The 22,417-nt window shown below is 44.7% G+C and overlaps 1 protein-coding gene across 5 annotated transcripts in view; it reads left to right on the top strand.

The window, feature by feature from the left end:
* The window catches only part of AVL9 (AVL9 cell migration associated), a 204,781-nt gene that overhangs the window by 124,505 nt on the left and 57,859 nt on the right, over positions 1–22,417 (top strand). For all 5 annotated transcript variants that reach the window (XR_011556730.1, XM_070726316.1, XM_070726317.1 and 2 more), the window contains 3 exons: positions 2,529–2,569; positions 11,416–11,454; positions 20,672–20,741. Coding sequence is in view for 4 of the 5 variants with exons in the window: in XM_070726316.1 (XP_070582417.1) it covers positions 2,529–2,569; positions 11,416–11,454; positions 20,672–20,741 (150 nt within the window). In the remaining variant the exon portion in view is untranslated. The remainder of the gene's footprint in view (positions 1–2,528; positions 2,570–11,415; positions 11,455–20,671; positions 20,742–22,417) is intronic.

Here is a 22,417-nt window from a genome sequence, read left to right as displayed (position 1 = left end):
AGATCTTCACTAGCTGCTTATAAAGACTCTACATTCATCTGTTTGACTGCAGAGTTAGAAATTATTTGGCTATGAAAGTTGATGTTTTATATAAAGAGATAATATCTAAATAACAGAATAGAATACAATAGAATTTTGTTGGCCAAGTGTGATTAAACACACAAAGAATGGGTCTTGGTTCACTTTATTGCATTTCTACGACTCCAGATATTGAATTCATATGTATAGTAAATGGAAACAGGTAAGACCCTTACTTAGTATCATATTTTTCAGAGTATAAGGTGCACCATTTACCCCACAAAAGAGGATGAAAACTTGGGTGCATCTTATACACTGAATATAGCCCCACCCACCCACCACATTCTTTGGTCTCTGCCTGCCAGCAATTTACCTCCTCACAGCAAACAGAAACAGAGCCTGCTTAGCACAAGCCACTGATTATCTGGTTCCTGACATTCAGCTGATTGATTGAAGTTGCCAGAAAGCCCATGTGCAAAAATGAAAGGGAAAATAAGCAGCTTGGAGCAGAGATGGATGATCTCTGGTGGGCCCGGGATAGGGGGTTAACATCTATCATGGTGCTTCTTGACCTCTCCGCGGCTTTCGATACTATTGACCATGGTATCCTTCTGCGCCGGCTGGGGGGTTGGGACTGGGAGGCACTGTTTTACAGTGGTTCTCCTCTTACCTCTCCAGCCGGTCGCAGTCGGCGTTGGGGGGGTCAGAGGTCAATCTCTAGGTTCCTCAGGGGTCGGTCTTCTCCCCCCTGCTATTTAATATCTATATGAAACCACTGGGTGAGATCATCCAAGGGCATAGGGCGAGATATCATCAATATGCTGATGATACCCAGTTGTACATCTCCACCCCATGTCCAGTCGGCAAAGCAGTGGAAGTGATGTGCCGGTGCCTGGAGGTTGTTAGCATCTGGATGGGGGTCAACAGACTCAAACTCAAGCCTGACAAGATGGAGTGGCTGTGGGTTTTGCCTCCCAAGGACAATTCCATCTGTCCGTCCTTTACCCTGGGGGGAATTATTGATCCCCTCGGAGAGGGTCCACAACTTGGGCGTACTCCTTGATCCACAGCTAACTTTAGAACACCATATTTCAGCTGTGGCGAGGAGGGCGTTTGCCTAGTGCACTAGTTGCGGCCCTATTTGGACAGGGAATCTCTGCTCACAGTCACTCATGCCCTCATCTCCTTGAGGTTCAACTACTGCAATGCTCTCTACATGTGGCTACTTCTGAAGAGTGTTCGGAAACTTCAGATCGTGCAGAATGTGGCCGCGAGAGCAATCATGGGCCTCCCCAGACATGCCCATGTTTCGTCAACACTCCAAAGCCTGCACTGGTTGCCGATTAGTTTCCGGACACAATTCAAAGTGTTGGTTATCACCTATAAAGCCCTACATGGCATCGGACCAGAATACCTACGTGGCCGCCTTCTGCTACATAACTCCCAGCGGCCGATTAGATCCCACAGAGTTGGCCTTCTCCAGGTACCGTCGACTAAACAATGTCATCTAGCAGGACCCAGGGGAAGAGCCTTCTCTGTGGCGGCCCCACCCCTCTGGAATCAACTTCCTCTGGAGATTTGAACTGCCCCCACCCTCCTTGCCTTCCGCAAGACTCTGAAGACCTATCTATGTCACCAGGAATGGGGTAATTGATGTATCCCCTTTTTGACTAGTAAGTTTTATGTGTGGTTGTGATTGGGTAGCATTGACTGTTTTAAATTATAGTGGGTTTTTAGCTATAGTTTTAATTATTGGATTTGTACTGCATTGTTTACTGATGTGAGCCGCCCCGAATCTTCGGAGAGGGGCGGCATACAAATCTAATAAATTATTATTATTATTAAATACCGGAGGTATCAGACTGGGTTGAAACTGGCTGGTTTTTGCTACAAGGAAGTAAATAACTATAAACGCCTATAGAATGTTCAAATTATTAGACTTATTTTTTAAAGACTGCTTTATTATTAACTTAACAAAATGAAAACGCTTTTTAAAATAAATGCTTGATCTGAAGGGGCCCATTGCTATTGTATCTTCTTTTAAATAGCAGGGAATACTTCCAGAAACCACATCAATTATAAATATCTATAAAATATAATCTGAAATGTAACAGTGTCCTGTTTAGTATTAATATAAGGCAGCTGAGTTAAAACCTTACTTATTCATGTTTGGAGTAGATCTATTAAAATAATTAGGAGGAGTTAGTGTGATTATATTTAAGAAAACTTTTTTGGATTAATATACTGCCATGATACATTTATCCAATTCTTTGCTATTTCTATGGGTCAGGCACATATGCACAGAAATACACAGCACAGTGTATATCATCTGCGCTATTTACTGACTGGAAAATTACTGGGAGGCAGAGGCCTTTTTTCCTTGTTCTCCTCCCCCAAAACTAAGGTGTGTCTTATACTCCAATGTGTCTTATACGCCAAAAAAATACCTAGATTTCTAACTATTAGTTACTTTTAGTGAAAAGCACCATTTTCCTCTCCATTGTTTTTAGGCCTGTCCCCACGAGATCTTGTTCTTCAGTTTAAACACAAGGTATGTTATAAAGCTGAAATGTGCATAATTATTTCCACTTCTTTGATCTTAAAGAAAATAAAAGTTTCTGATTCTCCATATTACCCAAACCGAGACAGTGGCCATGTGGGTAAGCTCGCTGCCCTGTCCAAGCCAGAAGTCTTTGAAACACATTCGGATCTGCCCCTTTCCCAGATTTCATTCTGTCCTCCTAATGGCAGGACATTTTGTTGGCTACTCCTGTGCATAGGCCAGTCTCAAAAATTCCTTTCCCTTTTCCTTCTCCTTAATTTCCTTTCCAGTTTGAATTTTTCCACCAGGTGGCTCCAACAGGCTTTCAGTGCAAGAGGACATCTATCAATCAAACAGAAACAAAACGCTAAGTCACATTTAAATTCTTTCATTTTTTCTACACCCCCATCTCCCCCTCCCCTTTATGGTAGTTCCCTTCCCTCCAACCTTCTCCTGCAGGGCTAGTGGAAGTATTTAAAGCAAGGTGGGGAAGGACTCCACAGCATTGGAATTAGCTGGCAAGTGCACTTCCTTGCCTCCGGCAGCTTTTTTACTCTCCACTATTGCTAGCTCTCCGAACCAAATGGAGGGGTTTTTGCTTATATTGGACACACCAGGACTAGCTCAACTCTCATCCAGTCTGCAGGGCTCTTTTAAATTATTTTAAATGATTTAAAATTGTATTATTTGTTATTTTGCAATTTGGGTCCCAATTGCACTTAAAGGTTTTTTCCCTTTGACGCGAACCGTTTACACATTCCTTCCTGAGGAAATTGCAGCTAGTCTTGACAACACGCAACTAGGCCTGCCTTGATGTGGGATTATTTAAAGTGGTATTTATGACATTATAATGATAAATATTAATAATAATAATAACAATAAAAATAATGATAATTTAGATTAGTTTCCTGTACCCTCTTACTCTTCTCCCTAAAGAGTCTCTAGGGCAGCGTTTCCCAACCGGTGTGCCGCGAGACATGGTCAGGTGTGCCACGAAGCGCCTAGGAAAACTCCAGCTGGGCGGGGCGCTGCTGGTGCCGACCTGGAGCTCCCGTTCGCAGCTGTCCCCCCGGCTCCTGCTCGATGCCGCGGTTTTCGGCGCTCTCCTGCTGGGCCCCAAAGAAGGAAGGCAGGAAGAAGGAGAGCTTCATTCTTCGCGCCTTTTTCCCGCCTTCCTTCTTTGGGGCCCAGCAGGAGAGCGCCAGAAACCGCGGCATCAGGCAGGAGCCGGGGGACAGCTGCGAGTGGGAGCCCCAGGACGGAGGCACCGGCAGCGCTCCACCCAGCTGGAGCTTCCCTGGCGTCGGCGGCAAGTGTCTTTTGTGGCCCAGCGGGAGGGCACTGGCGGTGGGAGCGGGGGTGGTGGCTGCAGCGGCTGCAGGCAGTCGCGGGGAGATGGCGGCGAGAGGGAGCTCCAGGCAGCGGTGAGAGGGAGCTCTCTCTCTCTCTCAGCTGACTGCAAGCGGGAGCCCTGACGGTGGCGGTTGGACGTGCTGCTGGACGTCGTACATGCTGGCGCTGCGGGCCTGGCATATACGGTGTCCAGCAGCACGTCCAGTTGCCGCCGTCAGGGCTCCCGCTTGCAGTCAGCTGAGAGAGAGAGAGAAAGAAAGAGAGACATATAAGAGAGGCAGAGAGAGAGAGAAAGAGAGACATAGCAAGAGAGGCAGAGAAAGAGAGACAGAGCGAGAAAGAGAGGCAGAGAAAGAGAGAGAGAGAGAGAGAGAGAAAGAGAGACATAGCAAGAGAGGCAGAGAGAGAGAAAAAGAAATAGAGACATAGCAAGAGAAAAAGAGAGACTTAGCAAGAGAGCAGAGAGAGAGAGAAAGAGAAAGAAAGAGAGACATAGCAAGAGAGACAGAGAGAGAGAAAGAGAGAAAGAGAGAGAAAGATAGCAAGAGAGGCAAAGAGAAAGAAAGAGACATATAGCAAGAGACAGTGAAAGAGAGAGAGAGAGCAAGAAAGAGAGAAAAAAGCAAGAAAGAGATAGCAAGAGAGAGAGCAAGGGAGAGAGAAAGACATAGAAGAAGGGAAGGAGGGAGAGAGAAAGAGCAAAAAAGAGAGGAAGAAAGAAAGAAAGAGGGATGGAGAGAGAGAAAGAAGGGAAGGAAGGAAAAGAGAGAAAGGGAGAAATAGAGCGAAAGGGAGGAAGAGAGAGGTTTTTTTCTCCAAACTTTTCTTTAGCCCCCCCCCCCCCCCCCCGCCCCTTTCAATGTTCCCCAGGATTTTGAAAATATGAATAATGTGCCACGGCTCAAAAAAGGTTGGGAAACACTGCTCTAGGGGAATAGAGGGCTGCAGAGGTCTCATGGACCAGAGACTAGGAGCAGCCAATTGTTCTTGGCTAAAGAGGTTTTTGCTCTACCAATTTTGGGCCTAAAGACAGTTTCCATGGCATACAAGAACCCTAACAAAATCCCACAGGGGGCGGGGGGGGGGGGAACGCATCCAGAAAACTAACAGGTCCTCAGAGGATGATGTAAACTCTGCATCCTCATCCCAGAAAATTTGAGCTTTAGATAAGGATAGAATTTTGATCCAAACCCTCTAGACCTAGAAAAAGGAGAGACAGCCCTACAGAAAATATGTGGCAAATCTACTAAAAGACAAAGGGTGCAAATTGAGGCTCAATCCAGATTTCCTGACAGAGCAGATCCAATTGTTCAGGCAGTTTCAGGTGAATCCACCATAGTCTTAGATGAACCCAATTTAAATAGGTCTCAGCCTGACTCTTGTAGTTCATCTGCTGAACAAGAAGAGATGAATCCTCCACCTCAGACAGGTTGAGATCTGGAATAGGGGTCCAGGGCTGAATCCCCTCCTATTTTCCAGTCCTTTCTCCACGTGCATCCTGATTTCCAGGACATGATAACAGAAGTTGGGACTAGGATGCAATCAATTAGCTCCTCGTTTTAAGACAACTAGGCTTCCACCGCCCACAGCCTCAAAGAGGCGCGGCTCCCCTCCTCCAACCACTGGGGACTCTTCATCAGAAGATGTGGATGATGAGGACAAAGAAGACGACAGGTTTCTAGAGGAGACCCCTTATAATAATAATAATAATAATAATAATAATAATAATAATAATAATAATTTATTAGACTTGTATGCCACTCCTCTCCGAAGACTCGGAGCGGCTCACAACAAATAATACAGAAATACAAATCTAATATTAAAAACAATTATAAAAACCCATTATAAAGCAGTCATACAATCCAAACAACCCATACATGAAATGGAACAGGGTATGTTAATTTCCCCAAGCCTGGCAACATAGGTGGGTTTTCAGAAGTTTGCGAAAGGCAAGGAGGGTGGGGGCAGTCCTAAACTTCAGGGGGAGTTGATTCCAGAGGGTCGGGGCCACCATAGAGAAGGCTCTTCCCCTGGGTCCTGGCAGATGACATTGTTTTGTCTATGGGACCTGGAGAAAGCCAACTCTGTGGGACCTAATCAGTCACTGGGATTCCTGCGGCAGAAGGTGGTCCCAAAGGTATTCTGATCCGATGCCATGTAGGGCTTTATAGGTCATAACCAACACTTTGAATTGTGATCGGAAATTGATTGGCAGCCAATGCAGACCAGGGAGTGTTGATGAGACATGGGCATATTTAGGAAAGCCCATGATAGCTCTCGCAGCCGTATTCTGCATGATCTGAAGTTTCCGAACACTTTTCAAAGGTAGCCCCATGTAGAGAGCATTGCAATAGTTGAACCTCAAGGTGATGAGGGCATGAGTGACTGTGAGCAGTGACTCCCTGTCCAAATAGGAACGCAATTGGTGCACCAGGAGAACCTGGACAAACGCCCTCCTCACCACAGCTGAAAGATGGTGCTCTAATGTTAGCTGTGGATCGAGGAGGACGCCCAAGTTGCAGACCCTCTCCGAGGAGGTGAATAACTCCCCCCCCCCGAGGGTAATGGACGGACAGATGAAATTGTCCTTTGGAGGCAAAACCCACAACCACTCCATCTTGTCAGGATTGAGTTTGAGCCTGTTGACACCCATCCAGACCCTAACAGCCTCCAGGCACCAACGCATCTGACTGGACATGGGGTGGAGATGTACAACTGGGTATCAACAGCGTACTGATGATACCTCACCCCATGCCCTTCCAAGGTCTCTCAGAGGATGGAGATGTACCTACTGAATCTCCAGTGTCTGCCACCATTTTCCCACCTTACATGTTCAGATCATTGCTCCACAGAGCCCACATTGCGACAGGACTAGATTCACAGGAACACATAACTACAATACCTGCTAAGGAAAAGAAAACAGATCCTCTCTTCATTGAAGATCAACAAGATATTGATATGATCCCCATGCCTCAACTGTTTCTTGATACTCTCCTGAAATAATGAACATCCCCAACAGCAGAATCAGCCTTCTCTTCCAAGGACAAACATGTCTACAAAGTAGCTCCTCCCTTGGAGGAGTTACTATTCATGCCAAAGTAGATGAACCTATAAAATCATATCACTCAGCGGCACCCATGCCGGGCAAAGCAGAAAAAATCATGAAAGTGGAAGCTACAGCATATCTTGTTAATAGAGGCATGTTAATTTGACTGTGACAAATCCAACATTATCTTCCACCTGATGATCTTCATGCCCAACAAGATCTCAACAAAATAATTGCCTCAACACAGTACATGGTGAATGCCACCCTTCAAGCATCTCAAATTTCAGCTACATCTATTGCCGGCTCAGTAGTAGCTAGAAGGCTAAACTGGCTTAAACCATGGCAGGCGGACATCCATCAGAAATGACAACTGGCATTGGGGCCCTTCAAACATAAGAATTGTTTGGAGACCTCCTTGACCCTCTCCTCACAAAAACAATAGATAAGAGGAAGGTTTGGGGCCCTACTATCAAGAAGACCACCACCAAGTACAACCCTGTGTACTGGTGTCTATTTTGTCAGCCTGAACAGAGTTATTCTTTTCAAAGACCATCAGGTCAGTATAACCCCAGTCCATGAACTCAGTCAGACCGGGGCACTAGAGTTAGACCTACGAGGAGTCAGAGAGGGAACTCTTCAACCAGGCCCCTTAAAAGAGCCAGACGGTAATTAATTAGACATCCCTATAGGAGAGAGGCTTGCCTGGTTCCTCCCAGCCTGGCATGAATCTTCCCAGAATCTATGGGTTCTTTGGTGTCTTTCTCTGGATTTTCTATCTATGCTATTTCTTTACCTCCTGTCCGGTTTCTTGGAACCAAACTTCCCAAACTCTGATTGAAGAATCTATTAACCTCTTCCTCTCCATCAGAGCAATCCAAAGAGGGCCCAAATCTCAAAGGGGACTAAGGTTTTATTCTATCCTTTTGTAGTACCAAACTCTTCAGGGGATTGGAGAACTTCCTAGTTTTAAAGAGACTAAATCTATTTATATAAAAAAGAAGATTTAAAATGCACTCTCTCTCATACATCCTAGTGTCTCTTCATAGAAGTGACCTTATGGTCTCCCTAGACCTAACTGAAGCATACTTACATATCCATATTACTAAAGGCCATAGGCAGTTCCTCCTTTTTTCTTCAGAGAGGGGCGGCATAAAAATCTAATGAATAATAATAATAATTATTATTATCATCATCATCATCATTATTATTATTATTATTATTATTATTATTTGCTTAATGGCCAACACTTTTAGTATAGGATCATGTCCTTCGGCTTTCCCTTGGTACCTAAATTGTTAAATGCTCTAGCGGCCCACATTAGGGTTCTTCCTATCCATATCCAATATTATTTGGATGATAATTTAGTGGATGCATCCTCTAAGGATTACACTCCCTCTGATCTCCATTCAATCATGGACATCTTACAACACCATGGGTTCTCAATAAATTTTTCCAAAAGTTAGTTACACCCTTCCAGTTATCCACCATTTAGGGACTCAAATTGATTCAGTTCAAGGGTCAGTCTCTCTATCCCAGGATAGGCAAAACAGCATCAGAGAATTAGTTAACCAGGTAAAGAAATCAAAGAAGGCCCCAGTAGCCCTACTATCTCTTCTACGCAAAATGATTTCATGTATTGGCACCTCTCAATGGATGAGACTACATGCCAGATAACTGCAATGGTTACTATTACTATTTCAGAGAACCGGTCACAGCACCTCTCCACACATCATCTTGATTCCACAGTCAGTGATGCAGTCTCTTCATGGTGGCTCTCTTCGGCCATAGCCAAGGGCACTTGTTTCAAGATCTTGGAATAGATGATTATCATAACGGATGCCAGTCTCTTAGGTTGGGGAGCCCACATCACAGGTATGGTAGACCAGGGGACATGGTCAGCAACAGAAGCATGACAACTCATAAATTGGATCGAACTCAGGGCAGTTTTCCTGGCCCTTATGTCACTAAGAGCCACTTTTGTCACCAAGGAGGGACATTCCAAGTCCCTGAGACCATGAGATGGAGATTGTGGGCACAGAGACACCTGCAGTCTTTAACAGTGGACCACTTTCGGGGAAACTCAATCTCCAAGCAGATGGTTATCTCATCCGACAATAGATCCCGGAGAATGGAAACTTCTCCCATTCCTATTCAATCAGAATTGTCTCTGATTAGGACACCCCACAGTCAACCTCTCTGTGACCGCATCCATCTCTCAAATTCCTCATTCTTTCTTCCGATGCACAACCTGGGAGTGGAGACAATCAATGGCCCTGAGGAGCACATGGCCTCCAGAACTCCTCTACGCCTCTCCTCCAATTCCAATTCTACCAAATCTCATCTATCTCATCTTGAAAATGCTCAGATCATCGTAATCACTTCGCATTGACCAAGGCACGCATGGTTTGCAGACCTCCAAGCTTTATCCATCATGTCACCAAGGCGACTCCCTGTTTTTTGGCAGATATGCTTCAACAGGGAGCATCATTTCACTTGGATCCAGAATGGTTCCACTTGACTGCATGGAGTTTATCTGGAGAGACCCATTATCTCAGGACCATGAACCCAATGCCAAAGTTTTGATGCAAGCATCCATAATGCACTCTATGAATCGCATACATGGCCACACCTGGTCAAAATTTTGTGAGTAGTATCTATCAGAAGGACTTTCACCAATTCACATACCTCTTCCAAAAATAGTCCAATCTGTTATGCAAGGCTTCTACAAAAGCCTCTCAGCCAATACTCTGCATAGACAAGTGGCCATACTGTCCTCCGTACTTGCAGGTCCTAGGGGTGAATCGCTCCAGAAATTGCCTGCAATTCAAGAATTATTTAGGGGGTATCCAATATTCATCCCCCATTCATTCACAGATACCCAACTTGGGACTTGAGTCTGGTTGTCTCTTACCTCCCCTCCATATGAACCTCTCAAAGAAGCCTCCTTAAGGCACCTCTTTTGTAAGGTGGTGTTTCTCGTAGTCATTACATCAGCAAAATGGATTTCTGAGGCGGCCTTTTCACTTAGACAGGATCTCTGTCAGTTCCATTTGGGCAAGACGGTTCTCAGATTAGATCCAACCTTCCTACCTAAGGTCAACTCTATGTACCATAGAACTCAAGAAATTACACTTCCTTCCTTTTGCTCCACACAAGAACACTGGTTGAGCATCAAATGACACATCCTAGATGTCACCAGAGTACTACGGATTTACATTGAGCATACTAAGATGTTCCATAAGTCCTAAGCTCTCTTTGTAGCCTACCATCCATATTTCCTTGGCAACAAAGCGTCCTCTACCACTTTAGATAGATGGATCAGGAGCACCATTGCCAAAGCATACAAGACCATCTCCATTTCAATTCTGAGAAGCATCATAGCTCATTTGACTCGCAGTGCAGTAATGACAGCAGCATGGGCAACACAAGCTCCTCTGGAAGAAGTGTGCAGAGCAGCCACCTGGTCCTCTCCCACCTCCTTTATTAGGCACTACAAAATTGACTCTTACGCATCAGCTGATACAGCATTCGGATAGAGGGTCCTTCAGAGCACAGTGGCACATAACTTATAATGGTTATGCCCACCCTATTGGAACACTTCTCTTTGGTATGTCCCATGTGACTATTGTCTCCGTTTGGGTAATATGGAGAATAGGTGTTGGAGACTTAGCTGAACGCCTCTTCTCATATGTAAAATGGAGACCGTAGTCACCTCCCTCCCTATTAATGTCTTTTTTCTTCTTCTAACCTGTTGATATGTCTCAGTATAGCTAGGCTATGAGACCTTTGACATACACTGAGCAGAGAATTTTAACAGTGTGGATGTGTGGTAAAGCCAAAGAAAAAGACACAGACTAAGTTATGCTTAATAAGTACTATTTACATATATACAAAATAGAAATAATCCATGACAAGCACTAAGCCATCCAATATAATAAGCACTAAGCAAATACATTCCCCCCTCAAGGCAAAGCAAAAGCGAATGAGTGTTAAAGCATCATTGAAGGAAGGAGTATGGCGCCCTCTTATGGCGAACCAGCCCAAAATATTTAAAGTGATAGTACAAGAGACTACAATAGGTAGTTTACAATGGCAAACCCTAACAACCATGTACCTTGTACTAACATAACCTTTCTCTGATTCTATTCTGACTATCTGGCCAGGAGTCGACTCAGTCGAAAGCCAGCATGGGCCAAGTCTACCGATTCGCGAAATCTGGGAAAGGGGCAGATCCGGCTGTGTTTTAAAGAATTCTGGCTTGGTCCTGATTGGATAGGACAGTGAGTTTACCAACGTGACTACTCTCTCCGTTTTACATATGAGGAGAGGCGTTCAGGTAATTTTCCAATGCCTAATCTATATTGCACATTGATATGACACTTGAATACTTTAAGCATAGAGTCACTTATATTGCTGGACTATTAATATCTAAAATCTCTTTCTTTATGTTTTAAAGGTTTTAATTCTTTTAAAGTTGATTCTTCTAGAAAAGAAGGTAAGATTACTCCCATATTTTCTAAAAGGCAAATATATGACTTCACTAACATTTCATTAATACTGTCAGTTTTGAAAGCCATCTTTTCTCTTTCAGCTTCCTAACTGCCACATATTTTAGCCTGGGAAATTGTTCTGTCTTGGGCTTTTCAGATTGAAACAAAAAGCTAAAACCCACAATTTAAGCTTTGAATTACACTCTATATGGAAAAGCAACATTTACAGGCAGAATTCAGTCTTTAAAAGTTCATGGAATAGATTTCACTGCTGCAAAGTTATCAGATAAGCCTCTGGAAAAGACGCCAGTTTTAGGCTTAATTGCATTCCAGCAAGATAAAGCAGGCAATTAGTCATAGGGTATAAAATTCAGCTCACCACATTCTGGCAGGCAGGCAGCTTCTAGAAGATGACTTTACAGAGGAGAAATCAGGTATTTTCAGGGAGCATTTTCTGGAACCCCAAATCTAACACAGTATCCATGAAATCAACATTGAAATTCCACCCAGAATTATCCAAGATCCTTCCCTTTTATATCTGCTGGGAGTGGTCAGCAAACTCCCTAGAGTTAATACTACAAATTACTTCCTTTTACTATACAAGTGTTGTTTTCTGCTTTGTAACCTCCTGAATCTATTATCTAAGAGTGGCTTATTCACTCTAATGTCCCCTTCATCCTCTGACTCACATCAATTCCCATTGACATATCTGCCACTTCTGGTAATTCCTCAGGTTCATCCAGATTATTTATTATTTGTAGTATTTAAATTTATATGCCACCTCTCTCCGAAGACTCTGGGCGGCTTACGGCATATAAAAACAGTATACATCAAGATATAATTAATTAAAATTAAAATTAATAATTTTAATTCTATTTCTCCATCACTCTTGCTCACTGCATCAGCTGGCAACCCCACTGGCCCAGGACATCCAGAGGAGTCTGTCTCATCCTCCTTAGAATCTAACATTACCAGAGGTGGACGAGGAGCAACAAAAATTGGGAGGGGGGTTGGGTGGAGTAGTGGAAGATTAGCTATAACAATATTCTTTACTCTGGGAGGGAGTCAAGGTGAATCATTTGCCTGCACCTGGATGGGACTGACTGGGGGTTGTCTCCAGTTGAATGTGAACATTAGATTGGACCACGTGATGAATTTATGAACTGAGTGGGGAAAACCTGGAAGCTTCAGATTTGGGTTTTCCCAGATGTGCCAACATGCTATCTCTAATAAATTGGAATTTAGAGGAACTTCTAGCTTTGGAGTTTTACTTTCTTGGGGTTGTTTCTTGGAACCCTGACAAATACTTTATGGAGATACATTATTCCATTATTAGAGGTGGTATTCGGTCAGTTCTGATCAGTTCTAGAAAAATTTTGAGTAGTTCAGAGAACCAGCAAATACTATTTCTGGCTGTCCTGCTCCCATCTATTCGCTACCTGCCAAGTGCCAGCTGATCTTTGTTGCCCTGCACAGGAGAATTAAGTTGGAAAGTAGATAAGTGGAGTGGGGAAGGAATGGGGATTTTGCAGTAATCTCCCCCAAGAGTGCGCAGGAGCTGAGCACTATTCCGCCTGCCCAATGGCTGCTCTCCTTGGCTAGTTGGTGAAGGCGCCACACCTTCTGGAGCTGCAGCTCCCACGTGGCCCAGGAAGGAAGAGGCTCACCATCCCCGCCAAGACAGAGAGAATCCGAGAGAGAGTAAACAGACTCGAGGGGATGCGTAAGGCAGGGAGGAAGGAAGGCAGGCAGGCATGGGGCTGCAGGTGGGATCTGCTGGTCAGCCCAGCCCAGCCCTAGAGCCACATCTGGAAAGGGCAACAGTCAGCAGTGGCAGGCTTTCTAAGCTGGAAATCCCAGACTGGAAATCCCTTTCTCAGCTGGAAATCCCAGGCTACACTGAATGTTACATGGGGTGGGGGGAGTTGGGTGGCAGTCAGCAGCGAGCCACTGGCCTCCAGCCGAGAAAAGCTGCTGCTGCCGTTGCTGACTGCTACTCTTTTTGGCTTTACGTGGAGGGAAGCTCACGAATTCCGAAGGTGGCGCTCTGTCCTCCACAAGGCTGAAAAGCAGCTTGGGTGAGTGAGCTGTGGCAGGGGCCGGGAGAGGCGGCACCTGCTGACCGCCGCCCTTTTCAGCTTTGCGGGGAGGGAAGCTTGTGAATTCCGAAGCTGGTGCCCTCTCCTCCGAACACCCAGCACCACACCAATTTCCGAGGCCAAGCCACCAGTCTCCAGCTGAGAAAGGCTACCACCGTCATTGCTCATTACCGCCCAACTCCCCCCACCCCCTGCCAAATCGGTATGCCGAGTGGGCGAGGAAGGCTGAACCCACCAGTGGCAATGATTGCGGGTCTCCTGTCCCTGCTCTCATGTCCTTCCCTGCCCTAAGTGAGGTGTGGGATTTTGAAGTGCCACGAATGACCTCACAGCCCTCTCTGACAAGTCACAATATGGAGCTGACTAGATTTGCCTGGGACCTTTTTCCAGCCTTTTTTTGAGATGCTGGACTGGCGTGTGTTCACGTACTTCATCCTCTCGTGTTGGAAGTAACATCCCTTTAGCTCTTATAAGTTGTGCAGGTGGGAGAAGTGGCTAATCATTCCTCAGCTGGAGGGGTGGGCGAGTCGTTGGTGGGCACTTCGAGGCAATCTTGCTGACTGGGAGGTGAGCTGCTGCTTTCCTCCACCTGGGAATCCCTCTTTCTTCCCCCACCCATGTACCTATGGAAGGAAAATTGGCAGCTTTGCAATAGTGGAAAATAATTGGCAGGACTATTTTAGATATGGCCGACCAATTACTTAGAATTTTGGAATTCCACGAGGCAGTTCAAGGGAGGGGGGATAATTTATTGCACCTGCCTGTGCCCTATTCTGCCTTTTTAAACCGAGGTACAAATGATTGGGTTCCAAACTCATGGCTACAGGAGCCCAAGGTATAATTACCACTTATCTGATTTAAAACTTTACTAATAACTTTGAGCTTTTAGATATGCGCATCTTGCCGCCTTGAGCACCACTTTATAAGTCTCAATATGAGGTGTTAAAAGTGTTTGGTCGGATTCAGATTTACTCTTCTTTTGTCTCTTCTGGTGTTTCATCCCCTGGAGTTCCTTGGTAAATCAAGGCGCTCTCCAGGGTATACTGCCAAAGAGAGGTCGCAACGGCGCAATCCAGTCAAGAGATTGGATTGTCAATCCAGTCAATCCCGCTCCTTCCGTATTCTAGTCCACAGCAAGGGACTCTACCGAACTGTGTACAGGCGAATATAGCAGAACCCCAAGCGCCCTCTGAAAGCCCTCTGGGTCCATCAAGCACCTAGGACAGAACCACCTAGTCGGCTCTGCCTCCCTGCGGGGGAGAATTGGAGCCTTAAAATCAAGCCGTAGCAGAAAATGATGTGACCATGATAAAAGGCAAGATATCTAAGCCCCTTAATCTCAGATCATTGCTCAGCTGCTCTGAGAGGAATACCATGTCGGGAGTGTGCCCACCCTCATGAGTCTGACCATGAACTACTTGGGTCAGATCCATGGTGGCTATGAACTCCTGTGCCAACACAGAGGATTTGCCGAGCGACAACAAATTAAGATCCTCCAAGACAATAAGTCTGGGGGATTCCACCACCAGCCCGGCTACTTCCTCAAGCAGCATAGGCAGGGCTGTTGACATGCAGCTGGGAGGCAAGTATGTGAGCAACAAGCCCACCTAAACCCTTAGATCCAGCTTCACAAAGAGGGAACCGCAATCTCAGGAGCAGCGAGCCTGCGTAGGCTGAACGTCTTCTTGGCTATAATAGCCATTCCTCCCCCCCTTCCCTGGTGTCGTGGCTGGTGCCATACCTGAAACCTGGCTGGGCACATTTCAGAGAGAGCAGCTCACCCCTCTGGGCCCAGCCCGGTTTCAGTCACACATGCCAGGTTGGCCTCCTCCAGGAGTAATTCCTGGATGAGGGGAGTTTTATTTAAAACTGACCTGTCATTGAGTAGCAACAGCCTGAGCCCAGGGTCCGGATTTCACTCTCACCAGTACCCCGGGCTGAGTTCATGGGGCTGGAACACGGGATCACTTTCAAGCAAAAAGCTCTCGTTCCCCGGGAGTGGCCTACCCCATATCTCCTGCCATATCTGCCTCTCCCCAGCGGATTTAGGACTTTTATCCTCCTCCGTCCCCAGCACATCCACCTTCCCCAATGACAGCAGATGAGCAAGCCCATGGAGGTGGGTCGGGCAGGCTTTTGCCTCTCTGCCCCCTCCAGCTGCCCGCCTTCTGGTCCTGGCAGCAGCAGGCATGTTCCGTGAGAAGGCGGTGGTGAGGAGGAGGAGGAGGGAGAAAGGGAGGGCGAAGAGGGCCAGAAAGTCAGAAAGGAGCAGCAGCAGCTATGGCAGCAGCGACGCTGACTGTTAGAGCACAGCGGCAGCAGCAATGCTTTCAACCGGGAGAGCCAAAACAAACGGAGCCTTTGCTATTTATTGGAAGGGGCCAGAGTGGGCCAGCTCAGAGTACACCGATCAGTTCACCTGGCCCTTCGCCGCATGGTCCACAGCCTCCCTATAATTGTCCCCCCCCCCCAGCCATGGCGGGACGCCTGCCCTGCCCTCCTCAGCTCAGGTGCCATGCTCTTTCTGCTGCTACTAAAACTACATCTGGAATACTGCAAACAATTTTTGTCACCAAACTACAAAAAGGTGTTGAGACTTTGGGAAAAGTTCAGAGAAGAGCAATTAAGATGATCAAAGTCCAGGAGAAGAATAGAATTCGAATTAGAATAGAATAGAATTTTTATTGGCTAAGTGTGATTGGACACACAAGGAATTTATCTCTGGTGCATATGTTCTTAGTATACATAAAGAAAAAATGAAATATATTCATCAAGAATCATAAGATGCAATGATAGCCATAGAATAATCACATCATACTAGGAAATAATAAAACAATATAAATTGTAAAGATATAAGCAACATGGTTATAGCCAGAGATAGTATTCAGCAGGTTCTGACCAGTTCTGGAGAACTGGTAGCAGAAATTTTGAATATTTCTGAGAACTGGTAAATATCACCCCTGATTGGCCCCACCCCTATTCTCTGCCTCCCAAAGTCCCACCTGATTGGGAGGAAATGGAGATTTTACAATATCCTTCCCCTACCATGCCCACCAAGCCTAAAGTGACCAGATGTCCCGCTTTTGGCAGGACTGTTCCGGTTTTGAATAATTTGTCCCACATCCTGGGACGTTTCAAAAATGTCCCGATTTTCTTCAGCCACAAAAAGATTCTCTTCCCTCCTGCCCCCTTCCAAGAGTCTCCAACTTCACAGCTGCTGCTGCTCCTTGCCTCCCCTGCCCCTGGAGTGCCCGCTCGCCCACCTTGCAGTCTTTGATGGGGAGGTGCCGTGATAAGCTCCACCTGCAGCCGCTCTCTCTCTCCTCAGCGAGGAGAGAAACTATGTTCAATTTTCCGACAGAAAAGTAACAGTCCCGGGGAAGCTGAGCTTGTTTGTTTGAGGAAAAGGGCAGCAGCTAGGACCCTGGGGGAGCCTGCTAGCCAGTCCAGTCGTGTACGTGGGCGGGGTTTTAGGCCCAGAGGAACCTGCCTGCAGCACTCGGTAGGCATTTGAAAATCTTTTGGGAGGGAGGAAAAGAGAGAGAAAGAGACAGAGAGAAAGAAAGGGAGGGAAAGAGAAATAGAGAGAAAGGTAGAGGGGAGGAAGAGAGAGAGAAAGAAAGAAAGAGAGGGGGGAGGAAGGGAGAGAGCAAAATTTAGTTTGAAACTACAAATTTAGTAAACCAAAGCTTCAGTGCTGCACATTCTGGGGAAATTAAGTGACAAGATCTGGGTTACAAAAAATCTGAATGACTGCTGGAAAATTAAGCCCTTTGCAATGGTCGTGTGGATTTTTGTAATACAGGCAGACTTGTTGGCTTACCATAAAAGAGTTAGTGTGCAAACAGAAATAAAATAAGATTGGCCCTCTTAGCTTTTTTAAAATATATAAATGTTTGTAATGTTTGCAATATAAAGAAAAATTCCCCAGTTTGAATTGATACTGCCAAATCAAGCCCACATATTATCATAGACAAGCTATTACTACATTGGCCAGATTCATCCTTTGTTTTATGGCTACAATTTTTAAATTTCCCAGTATCAAGTCCTAAATTTTGGTTTCTTTTGAATGCTTCTACCATGCTTCTTTTTAGATTTCCAAGTAATTCTCTATTTCTAATTGTTCTGTACCTCTTTCATTTTTTTTAAAAAAAATCTAACATTTAACTCAAATGCAAAGATCATCTAGATTTGACTTATTTAAGAACATAAGAAGAGCCATGCTGAATCAGGCCAAAGCCCTTCGAGTCCTGCATTCTGTGTCACACAGTGTTCCACAGTGTCCATGGGGATCTTGAGCAGAAAGAGAAGGCAAGACCCTCCCTTTCCCTTGACCCCCAACAAGTGGTACTCAAGGGAATCCTGCCTGCCTCAACCAACATAGAGGCAGCACTTGGACATCCACTTCAATAAACATCTATATGCTTGGCATCCATGAATCTGTCTAATCCTGCCTTGAAGCTATCAAGGCTGACAGCTGTCATGACCTCTTCTGGAAGTGAATTCCATAAACCAACGACCCTCTGGGTGAAGAAATATTTCCCTTGATTTGTCTTCACTTTCTTACCTATGAGCTTTAGGGAGTGCCCCTTTGTCCTAGTATTGTGTGATAGAGAAAATAATTTTATATATATGATTTTATATATGCATGGGATAGAAGAGATGGATAGAGAAAAAATTATCAAATTTCTGTACCAACAATCACTTTTGCATGCCTCAGAAGGCCTTTACAGAGGCTTTTACAATTTAGACCAATTTTCTAATCACGAAATCCACCCCCGTCAATGTTCTCCCTCTTTACCAATTTTAAAATCTGGTCACTTTAACCAAGCCACATCCACAGAATTGGTAGTAAAAAAAATTGAATCCCATCACTGGTTATAGCCATGTGGAAAGAGATAGGTATTAGGAAGGGTGAGAAAAATAATAGTAATACAATCTTAGTAAATTATTTGACAGTATTGTGCAGATGACAGACTCAATAATTCCTCTCTAGAACTGAATCAGCAACTGTTTTTGAAGTTTGAACTTTCTGCGTTGGTGCAGAAAGAACATTCTTTGTTGTGCTTTTTTGATGATGTTTTTGATGTTAAGTATCCATTTTAAGTCTTGAGATATGATAGAATCATGATAGTAAACCTATGCCATGCGTGCCACAGGTACGCAAGCTGTCGCCCAATTCAGCTCCAATGTGTATGTGCACACACCTCCCATTGGCCAGCTGGTTTTGGGGTATCTGCTGTGCATGTACAGAGGGCGGGGTACATACAAGAGATGCACATATGTGCGGGAGGTTGGAGGGATTGTGCATGCATACACAGAGGAACACAGGGGCAGAAGTGGCCTCCAACCTGTTTTTGGTCCCAGAAGGCTGCAGGGAGACCTGCTAGACCTAAAACAGTGCAAGGGGGTTGTCCGCATGCTCGGGGGAGTGGGGGATCATGCATGCATGCAAGGGGGTGGGGCACAGAGGTTTTCACATGATATTGCATTATGGGTGCACACAATGAGAAAAAGTATAAACATCACTAGTCAAGATTCGTCTTACAAACTTCAAGTTAAGAAATGTCCATGATTTCTGGAGGCAAGCTGATTGCCTCCTCTGGTTAATTGTCCTTACTGTTAGGAAATTTCTTCTTAATTCCAGGTTTCTTCTCTCTGATTAGTTTCCAAACATTGTTTCTTGTCTTGTCCTCTGGCACTTTGGATAATAATTTGACCCCCCCTCTTTTTTGTGGCAACTCCTCAAATATTGGAATACTGCTGTCAGTACACCCCTAATTCTTCTTTTCTTTTGACTAGCCAAACCAAATCCTGCAACTATTCTTCATATGTTATATTATGAAGACCTTTGAAAGGCTAGTGCTGATTCACCTAAAAAGCATCAAAGATATGCTATTAGATCCCTTGCAATTTGCCTACCGAGCAAATAGATCAACAGATGATGCTGTTAATATGACTGCACTACATCCTACAAATCTTGACTCTCCAAAGACCTATGCAAGGGTCCTCAGCATTCAATACCATCATTGCAGATATTCTTCTAACTAAATAAATCAGTTAGCTATACCTGACCACATTTGTAAATGGATCATAAGCTTCCTAGCAGACAGGAAGCAGTAGGTGAAGGTAGGCAAAATCACATCAGATACCTCTACAATTAATATAAGAGCTCCCCAGTTTTTTGTGCTCTCCACTTCTCTCTATATACCAATGACTGCATCTCAAAAGATCCCGTTGTTAAAGGTACTGGAGTTTGCAGAAGATACAACAGAGATTGGTCTCATTTGACACAGCGATGAATCTGCATACAAATGGGGGGTTGAACAACTAGCCTTGTGGTGCAACCAGAATAATATTGAACTAAATATACTCCAAACAGTAGAAATTGTGGTACATTTTAGAATAAACCCTTCTATGCTACTATTTCTTACAATGCTAGACAACAGTAGAGTCCTTCAGGTTTCTAGGTTCTATCACAGTGCCCCATTCCCCCCATGCATGTGTGCCTTCTGTGTTCCCCTGCTCCCATACATGCACATTTGACCCCCTCTGTGCTAGCCCCATACATGTGTGTGACCCTCTCCCGGTTCTTTTTGGGCCTAGCAGGCCTCCCTGCAGTCTCCTTGACACCAAAAATGGGCCACATGTCCCACACACACACATACGATTTTGGACTCAGCAGCCTCCCTGTAGCCTCCTGGGACCAAAAACAGGCTGGGGGCACCACACCCACCCATGCTCCCCCACCCTCTGCAAATGCACATGTATTTCTTGCATGTGTCCCATCCTGTGTGCATATGCCGTGTGTGCATGCATGGTAGAGCTGAGCTGGGCGACGGCTCGCATGCCTGCAGAAAGGGCTCCCTGTGCTACCTATGGTATACATTCCATAGGTTCGCCATCACAGGTCTAGACAGTCATTGAAATGATATAGGTCCTCCTGCTTGAGCAGAGAGCTGGAGTAGAAGACCTCCAGGATCTCTTCCAGCTCATTCATTCTATTTTATTCTATATAAATATCTTGCTGCTTTAAAGCAAAGAGTTTAACTGCTTTGGTTATACCCTGGTTTCTTTTTAGATGATATACTACTGATCTATTTTTCCCCCTGCTTATTTTCAGGTTCTGTTTTATCTCTCCCCAGTAAATCGGCTAGTGGGAGCATTAATGACTGTTTTATCACTATTTCCTGGTTAGTATATATGTTTAAGTGTATGTTCTTATCAAAATGCTCCTTTATTTACTTGAAATCCATTCTGAATTTTAAATGGCCTCCCTCCCACCAGAAGAAAGAATAGGCAGGAAAGGTAAATGTAGACAAAAATCATGGGTAATGTCCAGCTTCCCCACCTTGTCAGTTTAAATTGCCAGCTACATGGAAATCAGTCCTAAAGACTCTCTAGGATATGATACATTTTATGAATTCATGTGCACATGAATCTCCAAGAAGATCTAGTCCCCAAAGACTTAAGACTAATTCAAAAAAGAATTATTATTAATTCAGCTAATAACTATTGATAAAAAATGTTGCCTGTAAAACAAGATATCATATTGTATTTAATTGATCTACAATAATTATAGAACTAGTTATTTTTACAGCAGTTATTGTCAAATATACATGTACATTCACCAGTATTCTCCTTTCTTCTGATAGAATTAGCCAAAAGGTACAGAAAATATGCAAGTTGCATGAGGAAGAGAAGGAAGGGGCAGCTAATGGAAATGGAAAGTGGAAAAAGATGGAAATGATGGAAATGATGCAAGAACAAAATGCAATTGGAAGGGGGGAGTGAAAAAATGCATTTCAGAATTACCAAAAGGGCTAAAAGTTTATGAAACAAATAATTCTCCTAATTTATGATTAATTTTCAGGTTGTAGTAGTAATACCTCGTCTTAAAAACTTAATTGGTTCTGGGACGAGGTTCGTAAGGTGAAAAGTTCGTAAGATGAAACAATGTTTCCCATAGGGATCAATGGAAAAGCCAATAATGCGTGCAAGCCCATTAGGAGAATCCAAAATATTAAGGCTTAAAAAAAAAAAGCTGCGGCCAGACAAAGCTGAGGCGAACACCTTTCTTCTCCCTTGAGCTCCATGAGCCTTTCCCTCCCGTTTTTGCCCACCTCTCTCTCCTCATCTCCCCCACACCTTTCTTCTCCCTTGAGCTCCATGAGCCTTTTCTTCCCGTTTTTGCCCACCTCTCTCTCCTCATCTCCCCCACACCTTTCTTCTCCCTTGAGCTCCATGTGCCTTTTCTTCCCGTTTTTGCACACCTCTCTCTTCTCATCTCCCCCACACCTTTCTCCTCCGTTGAGCTCCATGAGCCTTTTCTTCCTGTTTTTGTCCCCCCTACTCTGCCCAGCGGAGCGCCCGTTTTTGCGATCCTGGGATTCCCCTCCTGGGATTTCCCTACAGCATTGCAAAAACGCGGAAGTCAGGAAGTAGGGTTTCCCATGGAGGGGAGCCTCAGGGGATCCCAGGATTGCAAAAACCTGCACGTGGCTTGCAACGAAAGTCCGGGGAATCTCAGTGGCGGCTTGGCAGGTTCGTAAGGTGAAAAAAGTTCGTAAGAAGAGGCAAAAAAATTCCGAACCCTGGGTTCGTATCTCGAAAAGTTCGTATGATGAGGGGTTCGTATCATGAGGTACCACTGTATATGCAGCCATTTTTACTGTCTCCCATTTATTTGATTATTTTTAGTGAGTATAATACAGCATTTCCACCCAAGGGAAAAATCTTTGCCTTTTGCTTGGTTAGGGAAACATTTGTGATTAGAAGAAGGTTTGTAACAGAATAATTTTTTGCTAAACTTGGAGCAATAAGAGTTTGGGGTTTAGTGTTAGAACCATAATTAGGAGCCATGGGGTTT

Source organism: Erythrolamprus reginae, chromosome Z (genome assembly GCF_031021105.1).
Source record: "Erythrolamprus reginae isolate rEryReg1 chromosome Z, rEryReg1.hap1, whole genome shotgun sequence".
NCBI lineage: Eukaryota > Metazoa > Chordata > Lepidosauria > Squamata > Dipsadidae > Erythrolamprus > Erythrolamprus reginae.
Note: the sequence above shows the minus strand (reverse complement) of the source record. Positions and strands in the feature narration are given on the sequence as shown.